Source organism: Schistocerca piceifrons, chromosome 1 (genome assembly GCF_021461385.2).
Source record: "Schistocerca piceifrons isolate TAMUIC-IGC-003096 chromosome 1, iqSchPice1.1, whole genome shotgun sequence".
Taxonomy (NCBI): domain Eukaryota; kingdom Metazoa; phylum Arthropoda; class Insecta; order Orthoptera; family Acrididae; genus Schistocerca; species Schistocerca piceifrons.
Genome location: NC_060138.1, coordinates 687,613,865 through 687,626,774, shown reverse-complemented (window position 1 = coordinate 687,626,774; position 12,910 = coordinate 687,613,865). Strand labels below are relative to the sequence as shown.

The window sequence follows — 12,910 nt, the reverse complement described above, 5'->3', positions numbered from 1 at the left end:
CATGCACATTTAGTAGTTGATTTTGACCTACAAGTGGCTAGTGTAAAACTGGCTTTAGTGTGGTGTGGTGCCTGCACTGGCTGTTGGGTAACTTAAGTCTGCAGCAAATAAAAGCTCCCCAACCAGAAATGCCCGAAGTTTCCTTGATTCTGACCGAGCATATTCTCTGAGACTCAGTGTTTGAATTTAAAATGCTGATGATCGATATTGTTGCTGAATATGTTACATTGGAGACACACGCAAAAAGACAAGACAGAGTTATAAGTGGCACAAGAAAGGGTGGCGCCTGGGCTCCTTCGTCATGTACTGGCTTGGTCTGGAGCACTTCACTTAGACTGTCCTGTTTTTCCATTGTTGCCGCAACCTAACAGTAGCCTTGTCATAACTGCACAGTGAAGCCAAATGTTCAAAGTTGTGTTGGCGCCTCACTAGGAAGACACATGAAACCAGGGAGTTTTCAAATTGATGTTACGCGTTTTTCACAGCAGATAGGAATTTATGGCATACAATGGCAAAAAATGTAAAATCAGAGAATGTACAACTGAAATTCCACTAGAGTATCAAATAAAACTTTAGAAAGTTAAGAAACCTCAAATGCAGTACCCGTCAGCTTGTCAGTGCCTTGACATTCTCATAGAATCTCAGATGTTGAAAAAGTAGTCAGTAAAGATTCCTCATCAGCTTTAGTACTGAGTAATTACGAACACAATGTCCATTATTCATTAGATTTTATTAGTTGGATAAAAACATTGAAAATTAATGTTTCTGATTTACTGGTTGGCTTTGACATCATCTCCTTGTTTACTAGAGTAACTGCTGCTGATAACAGCATTATTTAAGTATACAATAATCTCTACTTACTTTCTGTTTGATAGCCAATATTTTGAATGCGCTGACAGTGTCACCATGGTAGCACTCTCACCCATAGTAACCAATTTATTTATGGAGGACTTTGAAAAAAAAAAATCAACATCACAGTTTTAAAACCAAGTGTGTTCTGGAGATGTCAATAACATATTTATAGTTTGGACAATGGTGAAGATAAATTGGGAGTTTCCTGAGCATCTTAACTCCGTTCATGAAAATATCAGATTTACCATGGAATGGGAAATGGTTGTCTGTGGACAGTTTTTAAATGTATTAGTTCAGCGTGAGGAGGATAGGCTTTTAGGCTAAGTGTACCACAAGCCTACTCATAACAATTTTTATGTGCAGGCACCCATCCGCCACTATTCTTCACAAAAAATGAGCACACTTAAAACCTTTGGTAAAAAGGGCCTCTATGCAAGGTCTGACACCAACAGCCTACAGGATGAACTGATAGATTTGGAAGAAATATTCAATAAAAATGAATATACAAAACACCTCGTTAAGAGAGCACTGCAAGTGAAAACACCAGACCAATCAAAGGAAGAGCAAGAGGAAGAAATGTGGTCTATGGTATTTCTAGCGTATGCGGGAAATGTTTCTTCAAAAATTGCCAGAATAATGAAGAAGCATAAAATGGATGTCATCTTCCGACCACTGGCCAAGGTGGCAGCTTGCCTGGGATCTGTGAAAGATGGCCTGTTTTTATGAAAGGTGGTTATTTATTAAATTCCTTGTCACTGTGGTGCAAGTTACATAAGAAAAACTGCTCATACTGTCCAAGAATAGTGCATTCTAACACCAGACACACTCTCACCTTCTGCAGCCCAACAAATCAGCAGTGGCTTTACACTGTATTTCCATTGGTCTTTCTATGGATTACAAGAAAGTAAAGATACTAGCCACAGCCTCACTTTACTGGGATTCAATGGTCAAGAAAGCTGTGGAAATACAGTTAGCAGACAACATGCTCAACTGAGATGAGGATTTTCTGCTTGACAAGTCATAAAAAAACAACTCATTTTGTTACAATTGTACAGCCACCACAAGTCACATGTAACTTTTTCTTTACTTTACATGTTTCTCTCAGCTAACATTAGCACCTTCAGAACTGTGGAAATACAGTGTGTTACACCACCATACAATAAGGTAAATTCACAGAGTCAACTTACAACTGATAAGTTACATTATGTGACTGTGGGCCACTCATTACAAATATCTGGCAGCGTACAGCACCACCATCAGACAAAAAACTGAGCAAGTTTTTGTGTACAGATAATGTAAACTCTCTGGTCAGGTGCACTCAAAAAGATTAAAAAGCAAGAACATCTTTTCACGTTTAGTTTTTGCACTTTTTAAGATGGGATAATAAAGTGTATCCAGCTCAATAATTATTTGGGCTATGTTGTGAATCTGCATCGATATAAATTTTCTGCACTGTCAGTAATTAAGGGCCTGTATGACCAACTGGTCAAAAGTGACAGCAACTTTACTAGACTGGAGGTAACTGGATGCATACAAATCACAGGAACGAGCCATAACCTAATGAATTTAACTATCTCTTCCCACGAACCCAATACAGGTTACTGTCTAATACATTATAAGTTTCAGTCATCTGGTTGAAATGATCAGTTCAAGATAGGCTTGCAAACATTTTGAGTGAAACTACTTTAGTACAATGAGCTCTTCTTCCATTCTCAATCCTGTTTCAGATTCCCTTCTGACTAGTGACTCATAATCGAATGGTTAAATTGACAGATAGTGCAGAGACTAGATATTTCTCTAGAGGAAGCACGAAACTAAACAACTAAAAATGATGGCAAGATCTTTGCAAGAGCCACATACTTCATATACAGGTAGACTATCAATAGGAAGCGAAAAAATTTGGTATGCATTTTATCTCTCACAGAACGTACACATAAAGGAGAGTGAATATAACTGCAAAGACCTTCATATACATGTTGACTATTGAGTACAGGCACGGCTACTGGTTTCCATACTGGGAAAGGCTGCAACACTTACTAATTGGACCTAACCTAGACTCTGGGTTACACTACAGATCAATCTGTCAGAACCAAAATTTTAGAAGGGAGGGGGAGGGGACAATATTACACTCTAGCCAAACATTTACATACTGTATCTTTTTTCAGTTTTATAATCAACTACTAAATAACATCAAAAGCTAACTCCAAGATAAAATATACAGATAGCTTATTTATCCCTAAATGTCACATTTCCCGACAGTTTACCACAACAAATTGTACTAAAAGATGCACTTTGGAGAGATCTTTAACGCGGTGTATGTTAGCTTTGCTGTATGTCCTTAATGTTTTTGGTATTTTCATTTCTAAACTTCAGATTTCAATGTTTTGTGCACTCAAATTGAGGTGTTTTGAGTCCACTTGATGAAACAGTGATGTTTCCATGAGGTCATAAATCTTTTGCTGTGACTGGCTGACACGAGCCATCTGAGCAACTGCACTGTATTTGTCATATTTACACTTGTGTAATACAAAAATATGCATTTTAAGTGGTATGGCACACACGACCACTCAGCTGTATTGTGCACTGCTCTGTTTAAATAGTGTTTATACCTTTGCCTGGATTTACAGTTTTTGTTCTTGATTCATGTTTACATCGGTTCTGGGTGCACCACGCTCCTTCACTTTCTCCCTAACCACAGTTACAAAATTTTACCTGATAAACTGCACAACGAATTCATGTTGCATTGTTTTCGAACTCATGGTAAGCTGTTGCTATTAGCAAGAACATAAACTCACTGAACTCATGCATAATACATTCCCAAAAAGAAACTTGCTAATAACGTACGTCACCTGCAGTCATCTAGCAAGGAAACTAAAGTAACGGGGCATATTTCGATCAGGGATATATTTCGCGTGCTTCTTTCTCTAATCATTTCTGAAAGCCTCACTAGGTGGCAATACTTACGTTACTATAATCTTGTGCACTCTGGTGATACATCTGCAAACTAATTCCAACAGTGGATAGAACAGCCAATGGCAGAAAAAAAAACCTCTCTACAAAACTATCAAAATAATAATACTGAACTTCAATTACTGATGCATCAAAGCATAAGAGAGATAGGGATTTGATGGTGAAGTTACAGCAACTTTCTTCATTCCCTTTCAATGTACGCAATGGAACATGAAAATTGTGTGCAGGTTGGTAGGACGCCCTTAGGCTGAAACACCAGAGCCTTCCGCACGCCTGTAAGAGCTGTATTCTGAGGAAGTCATGCCCCCAAACCTCTGCTACGCAGAGCTAAGGAACATTTCTAGGCACAATCGTAAGACTAGCTCCTACCCGTCTGAAAAATATCACTGATATCACATACCAACAGCTCCAAAAACATTGACCACAATTATTTAAATCTGTTTGGGAATATGTGAAATGCATTCTGATAATTTAAATTCTATAATACATTGTTGATAAATTTCTTTTAATGTATATTTTGGGGCGGCTTCACAAAAGAGACTTTAATTCGAGCCACGCCTGAATGAGAATAATTTATAAATGGACATCGCTTGTAACATGACTAAGTGCAAACGTACTATACCCCAAATGTATTTCGTATTATTCAAGATTAATGTTACCAGTCACAATCAGTTGAGAGGGTAGATCCACGAACTTCCATTTTACAGTACAACTGGACTTCCTACTAAGCCATTAATGTAAGAAAAATATTAAGCACAGTTTAAAAATCAAAACAAAATCGGAACTGCTTTTTTGCCAAGCAGAATACAAGTACAGCTTTTTAACCACAAAGGTTACAAAACTATACTTAACACCCCTTCATCTCTAGGCCAGTATGTGCGTAAAATTGTAGGTAGTAAATACAGTTATATTTTCAACAAGGTGAAACTAAAGTATAATGAATTAGCATTTGAGAAAATGCTAATATTAGAAGTTATTAAGCCAATTTATGTTGTAACAACACTAGAACTTATTTTACAGTGTGAACCACATCTTATGAAAACCTGTAGTCTAATAAATATTTACCTGCAGAAACTGGAGAATTTCATCCATGCCAAGATTATTGAGTGTGCGCCGATGCATGCGAAGTAAATTTAAGGCCATTGCAGTGATAACACGTTCACCGATAAACAAATAAACATCCCATATTCGTAACGTCAATGTGAATGGAACCTTAAAAGAATATAGAAACAACAATCAATACCTTGAAGCAAAGACAGCCATAAAATTATGTAGCTCGCTTGAAAGCCAATGAAACTACAGTCCAAAACACCAAGCTTGTTATAAATGCACAAAAATAACAAAATTTAAAGATTTTAGAACAAAAAAAGTCCTTTCTTAAGGCGATAGGGTTTTGCCTCTTTTTCCTTCTCATAGATAAACTGATTAATTGGTTGTAAAGAGACTAAAGTATGTAGCCATCATGATCTGTACCCTCAAGATGCTCAGGTCACAATGACCTAGAAAAAAAATAATAGAAACCTTTCTCAGTAACAGAGGTCTAATTGCCATGGTACATTAAGGCCAATTGGCAAATGAATATGTATTCAGTACAAATGGGTGTTTGAAAATATTATGTTAGTAAAAAGCACTGTAAATTTGTAGATGCTGAAGACGTGGAAAAACAATCAAAAAGGAAGGAAATGGTAATGCTTGAGGTCAGTGCAGGAGAGGAACAAGCTGGAGTCTCCTAAGCCTATACTGCATGCTGACCCAACACACTTTTGGGGTAAGGGTGGTGGGGTTGGGGGGTGGCAGTGGGAGGTTTCTTATAATTAATAGCAGCAATGTCAGTAAACAGTACCCACTGCTATTCACAGTGGTTTGCACTGGAGGAACAGCAAAAACTTAATGGTATGCAAAGGTAAATTCAGCTATCCAGCACTGGAAACATGTTAGCAACAACAAGCATAACTTGTGTGTCTACATCTACATACATACTCTGCCAGCAACAATATGTTCCATGCATGGTGGAGGGTATGTTGTACCACTACTAGTCATTTCCCTTCCTGTTCCACTTGCAAATGGGTCAACAGAAAGCAACTGTCTGTATGCCTCCTTATGAGCCTTAATTTCTCTTGTCTTCGCGGTCCACACATGAAATATACGCTAGCAGCAACAGAATCTTTCTGCAGTCAGTTGCAAATGCAAGATATAAAATTTTTCTCAGTAGTGTTTTTCTCAAAAAGAACATTTAAGTTCATGAAGCATCTCTGTCATATTTGTATGTTGATTGAACCTATCGTAAGAGATCTAGCAGCACATATCTGAACTGCTTTGATGTCTTCCTTTGATCCGACATTGTTGGGATCCCAAACACTTGACAGTATTCAGGAAATAATGGCGCAGGTGTTCTATAAGTCTTCTTTATAGACGAGCTACATTTCCCTAGAATTCTTGCCTTCCCTGCTACTGGACTTTACGTACTTGTTTCATTTCATATCACTTTGCACTATTACCCCTAGACTAAAAACATGTGAAAGTTTTTATTAGGAATAGGGCTACATGAAGATCTGGCTGGAAGCACTCCCAAGCCAATACTTGTGGGAGAGTGTCTCCTTCCATACCAACAATGACACTGACAAACAAATTTATAAGTCATATAATTATATGGTAATTCATGAATCTCTTTTGTCCAACAGCTATTTCATCATCTGCAAATATGAGGAGCACAAAAATGTTCAACAGCAGTTTCCCCCTCATGTCAGCCCAGGTGGCACACACTCAGAAGATCAACACACACTGGGTGGAGGAAGGGGGAGGGCAGCAAATACACTACTGGCCATTAAAATTGCTACACCACGAAGATGACGTGCTACAGACATGAAATTTAACTGAGTTGAAGAAGATGCTGTGATATGCAAATGATTAGCTTTTCAGAGCATTCACACAAGGTTGGCGCCAGTGGTGACACCTACAACGTGCTGACATGAGGAAAGTTTCCAACCGATTTCTCATACACAAACAGCCGTTGGCCGGCACTGCCTGGTGAAACATTGTTGTGATGCCTCGTGTAAGGAGGAGAAATGCGTACCATCACGTTTCAGACTTTGACAAAAGGTCGGATTGTAGCCTATCGCGATTGCAGTTTATCGTATAGCGACATTGGTGCTTGCATTGGTCAAGATCCAATGACTGTTAGCAGAATATGGAATCAATGGGTTCAGGAGGGTAATACGGAACACCATGCTGGATCCCAACGGCCTCGTATCACTAGCAGTCGAGATGACAGGCATCTTATCTGCATGGCTGTAACGGATCATGCAGCCACGTCTCGATCCCTGAGTCAACAGATGAGGACGTTTGCAAGACAACAACTATCTACACGAACAGTTTGACGACGTTTGCAGCAGCATGGACTATCAGCTCGGAGACCATGGCTGCGGTTACCCTTGACGCTGCATCACAGACAGGAGCGCCTGCGAAGGTGTACTCAACGTCAAAACTGGGTGCACGAATGGCAAAACGTCATTTTTTCGGATAAATCCAGGTTCTGTTTACAGCATCATGATGGTAGCATCCATGTTTGGCGACATCGCGGTGAACACACATTGGAAGCGTGTATTCGTCATCGCCATACTGGCGTATCACCTGGCATGATGGTATGGGGTGCCATTGGTTACACGTCTCGGTCACCTCTTGTTCGCATTGACGGCACTTTGAACAGTGGACGTTACATTTCAGATGTGTTACGACCCGTGGCTCTACCCTTCATTTGATCCCTGCGAAACCCTACATTTCAGCAGGATAATGCACGACCGCATGTTGCAGGTCCTCTACAGGCCTTTCTGGATACAGAAAATGTTCGACTGCTGCCCTGGCCAGCACATTCTCCAGATCTCTCACCAACTGAAAATGTCTAGTCAATGGTGGCCGAGCAACTGGCTCGTCACAATACGCCAATCACTACTCTTGATGAACAGTAGTATCGTGTTGAAGCTGCATGGGCAACTGTACCTGTACACGCCATCCAAGCTCTGTTTGACTCAATGCCCAGGCGTATCAAGGTCGTTATTACGGCCAGAGATGGTTGTTCTGGCTACTGATTTCTCAGGATCTATGCACCCAAATTGCATGAAAATGTAATCACATGTCAGTTCTAGTATAATATATTTGTCCAATGAATACCCATTTATCATCTGCATTTCTTCTTGGTGTAGCAATTTTAATGGCCAGTAGTGTATATATTAATAACTGGTGCTATATTCATATTAATTTACATTTAAAAGCATCAACAATTACCTTTTTCTTTAAATTTATTGGGACCCTGCCTCTCTCTCCCACTAGTTTGAACCAGCACCCATAATCCTCTTTTGGTAAATGCTGCTGTGACGTGAACAGAAAGCATTTAAAATACAATGCTTTTAATTGTTTGGTGACAAATCAATTGCTTTTTAAGTATTACTATCACTTGCCTGAATTACTTTTTATGATAAATATTTGTCGCCATTTGTTAATTTTCTTTGATTTATACAATTAATATAGTTTCAGAAAATGAATCATGTTTTGCAGATACTGTATTTTCTAATTCATTTATCTAGAGAATCACTTTTCATCCAGTCATATGACTTCTTCCATTCTCACATCATTGAGTGTTTCGTCATTCACTATTAAATAAATGACTATTCATAAAAATGGTATGAAAGCTGAACTAAAAGCTAGTTATTGGCACTCAATAAAATCAAATAATGGAATGAAAGTAACATTAATCACAGATGATAATGGAGTACAATCAACAATGGTTTAACGCTCAGTTGCTCATGTGATAATTCCTGACGTGGTTACGCATGTGGATGACAGGTGTCCTCCACCTCCACACCATAAACAGTGTATTTCCACACTTTGGACAGTGTATATAAATGATTTTAGAAGTGTTATTTAAATCTAAATATAATACTTTTAATTCACAAATACAGTAAGGTATACATTAGGTGATAAATATTTTTTACAGTTGTTCATAAATAGCCCCAGGACCTCTAAATAGCAGCCAACTTCTCATTCTCTCTGTGAACACCTCTATCAACGATATTATCACCTGAGACATCTCAAGTGCAACCTGAATCAAAAATGTTCAAATGTGTGTGAATTCCTAAGGGACCAAACTTCTGAGGTCATCAGTTCCTAGACTTACACCTTACTTAAACTACATTAACTTCTGCTAAGAATCACACACACACACACACACACACACACACACACACACACACAAGCCTGAGGGAAGACTCGAACCTCTGGCAGGAGGGGCCACACAATCCATGACATGGTGCCTCAAACCACTTGGCCACTCCCACCCTGAAACAGTTTTTACTCATGCACAGGTAGCATGATTCAAGTCTGTTGCTCTTTGAGTTATCCAACAACTCTGACAAACTCATTCTAGAATGTCTTCGATATCCACACAATATTACAAACCAATAAAACTCTGATCTCTTATAACATCTGTTTCTTTAGCATCCCTTTCCCTAGAACAGTTAACATGAACTTCATTGATGTAAATTCTAGTACATGTTGCAATTAAGGAATATTAAATTTTCATTCAAGAATAACTTTTTAATTTCTATTTCTGTCTTTGTTATACGAGCTTCATTTTTTGGTTCAGGTAAATGTGTACTAACATTAGAAGCTCTTATTCTAACATTAGTAGGATATTTACTTTTCCTCCATTTAGCTATTCCATCTTTTCATATAAGAAATACATCCTCTTGAATTACTCCTTTCTGTGATTCAAATTCATAATTTTCTGACTATTCTTATTCTGTTCCTGAATCATGACCACTTTCATGTACACAATCCTTGTTCTCCGAGTCAGCAACACTGCTGTAAGGACCTTCATCATCCAGCTCTTGCAACCATTCCAGCCATCATCATGATCTCTGCTAAACTCTGTCCTAGGTTTTTCACTTTGACATTTATTCCACAAACTAAAAATATAGAGAATATTTACTTTTTGGAAGTACGTATTCCAGGTAATTACCTGGAATCAGTTTAGATATGCCTAAAATTATGCACATTATTGCTTTCCTAGATTCAGTAAAACTTTAAAGAAACAAACACTACTTTGTTTCAAATTGTAGCAATAGTGCTCATGAAGATGACTAGTTTCCTCCAGGCTACAATAATGTTTCATGAACAATGCAAGCAGAGTAAATGAGAGAAATTATAGCTGAAACTAACAGATGGAGAATGACAGAAAGTTAACAGCACCAAAACAACTGCTGAATGCACTGGGTCTCAGTTAACTCCAATGGTCGCTTCCAGCGGTCCAGAGTCATGCAAACATGGTAACAGAGTGTGTGCAGTGATGGTAGGGATGGGCTTAACTACGAAGTACCAATGTGTAAATGTGAGGAGTACTTCCTCATGCCCATGAACTCTTATACCTGCACCGGCCGTGAAATGTAAACAGATTTGTGTGTATTGGTTTGATTTATGTGTCTGTAGCCAATAATGTAATTTTCTGAATAATATGTCTATGTTCAATACAACTAAATGGCGGAATAAATGTTTGAGGCCTAAATTCAAAACAATTTTAACTAATGGACATTAGACCTTTTCAGTAAAATGGAATGCAAACAGTCTACAAAATATGACAATGTTCTTTTCTCCTTCAAGTACCCATAAGGGAACTTTTATGCTCAACTTTGTACTGCCCATGATACATCAGCTTAATCAGTTACATGTCAACTGCACTGGAACAATTTAATCCACTTTAATCCACAGAAATACTTCAATCAATTTTAAATGATAAAAAGAAGAATTAGTCTATTCAGTATATTATTAAATGAATATGTAGGCTTATTATATGTTCGGGATTAGCCCAAACAGTCTTGTTTTTTAGTGCTGTCCTTGATAATGTCCAGGTTCCAAGAATTTTATGACTGACATGGACTTTATTAAATTTTTGGGTTATGTGTTTTGACATCTTGCTTTTAAAAATTCTCCTATGGTCGGGTCTCTCTCAGTCAACCAGGCAGCAAGCGCTCATACTGAATGGGAGGCATGGCTCCCGGTTCCGTCACAACTTTTCTCTTTCATGTTAGTCCTTTGGCAACACAACAGGGGCAATGTGTTAGTGTTGTTTGTGTATGTAAAGTAAGTCATCTACTTGTTTTCAATCATTTATCTGTCTTTGTTTTTTGTCTCACCTTTTAGCACTGCCCAAGAGAAAGTGTGTGTTTAATGTTAACCTCCAAAAGGAATACAATTTTTCAAAAAACTCTGTATGATGGTAACAATGAATATACAGGGTGATTCAAAAAGAATACCACAACTTTAGGAATTTAAAACTCTGCAACGACAAAAGGCAGAGCTAAGCACTATCTGTCGGCGAATTAAGGGAGCTATATAGTTTCATTTAGTCGTACATTTGTTTGCCATTTCAGCCAATAAAGTTTTTGGTCCCTTTTTCTTCGAAGGTGCTATTGTAACTGGACTACAGTATCTGGAGATGTTAGAAAATTGGCTGTTCCCTCAGCTCGAACAAGAAGCACAACAATTCATATTTCAGCAGGATGGAGCGCCACCACATTGGCACTTATCTGTCCGTAACTACCTGAACGTCAACTACCCGAGGCGATGGATCGGCCGCCAGGCAGCCCGTGACAGAGCACGTCATCACGGGCCTCCAAGAAGCCCTGATCTTACCCCCTGCGATTTTTTCTTATGGGGGTATGTTAAGGATATGGTGTTTCGGCCACCTCTCCCAGCCACCATTGATGATTTGAAACGAGAAATAACAGCAGCTATCCAAACTGTTACGCCTGATATGCTACAGAGAGTGTGGAACGAGTTGGAGTATTGGGTTGATATTGCTCGTGTATCTGGAGGGGGCCATATTGAACATCTCTGAACTTGTTTTTGAGTGAAAAAAAACCTTTTTAAATACTCTTTGTAATGATGTATAACAGAAGGTTATATTATGTTTCTTTCATTAAATACACATTTTTAAAGTTGTGGTATTCTTTTTGAATCACCCTGTATTTATTGCAGATAGTATACTGGAGAACTTTCTGCTGCACATAAAGGAAAGGCTGCTGATGAAGGCTACAAATAAACAGTTTGCACAGAAATGAAACAATGCTTTTAAAAACCACCTGTGAACAGCTGAACATAGAAGAGACTTTTTTAAAGCCACAGATGGGAATAATGATGATCTGGAGTATGCTGCTAAAGCAATCACATTTTCATACCACACTGTCTGTCGAGAACTCAGTTCAAAATATCAGACTGCACATCTGAAATGGTTAAAAAATTATATGACCCAAAATCTTCATCTGCTAGAACCAAAACTGGAGGCAATTATTGCTATGTTTAGTGAAAAACATCACTGAACAAATTAATTGTACTGAGACATTGAACTTAACACTTTCAGGTAGTTCCAAAAATATGTCCTAGGTTGGATCTAAAAAATATGGTAAGACTGCGAATATGTAAAATCTTATGTTAAATTTGGCCTATCCCCCTGACAAGTCTTTACATAACCCCCAGGGGGTAGGACTACCCTTTTGGGGCAGGGGCGGGGGAGTATCTACACCCTTGTGGTATACAACTGCTTTAGTTCAACAAATAAAAGCACTACACATGGGTTTCACTCAGAAGAATGAACTGGTAGCTACACCAACTAGAACACCAAAGAGTGGTTCAGTTGAAAGAACAAATACTGGTTTCACTTGAAAGATAGAATGAATTATTCAGTCAATATGCAAAATTACAATGAACTGTGTTGACTGCTTCCATTCGGTTGCTACCACAGAGTGGTTTCATTGACAGAACGAGTGAGTAGGCCAACCAACACATGAAGCTACAACCAATTTAATCAATTCTTTTCCAACAACTGACTAAATATCTTCATTCAGTTTTCCCATCATTACCTGTGTGAGGTAATACTGGATGTTATGTTATTATTAAGCAATGTCACGTTTATACTATAATGGATCGCTCTGTGATGACTGAAGATGGTTAATACTAACAATTCTTCAAGTTTTAATTCTTTTATAGATATGAAAATCATCAGACAAACAAATCATCTTATAAACAAAACTTGCAATAA

At 38.2% G+C, this 12,910-nt stretch overlaps 1 protein-coding gene across 4 annotated transcripts in view; it reads right to left on the bottom strand.

Moving 5' to 3' along the window:
* Nucleotides 1-12,910, bottom strand: part of LOC124709673 (USP6 N-terminal-like protein) — a 143,192-nt gene that overhangs the window by 79,822 nt on the left and 50,460 nt on the right. For all 4 annotated transcript variants that reach the window (XM_047240860.1, XM_047240858.1, XM_047240859.1 and 1 more), the window contains one exon: nt 4,888-5,034. In XM_047240860.1, coding sequence (XP_047096816.1) covers nt 4,888-5,034 — 147 coding nt within the window. The remainder of the gene's footprint in view (nt 1-4,887; nt 5,035-12,910) is intronic.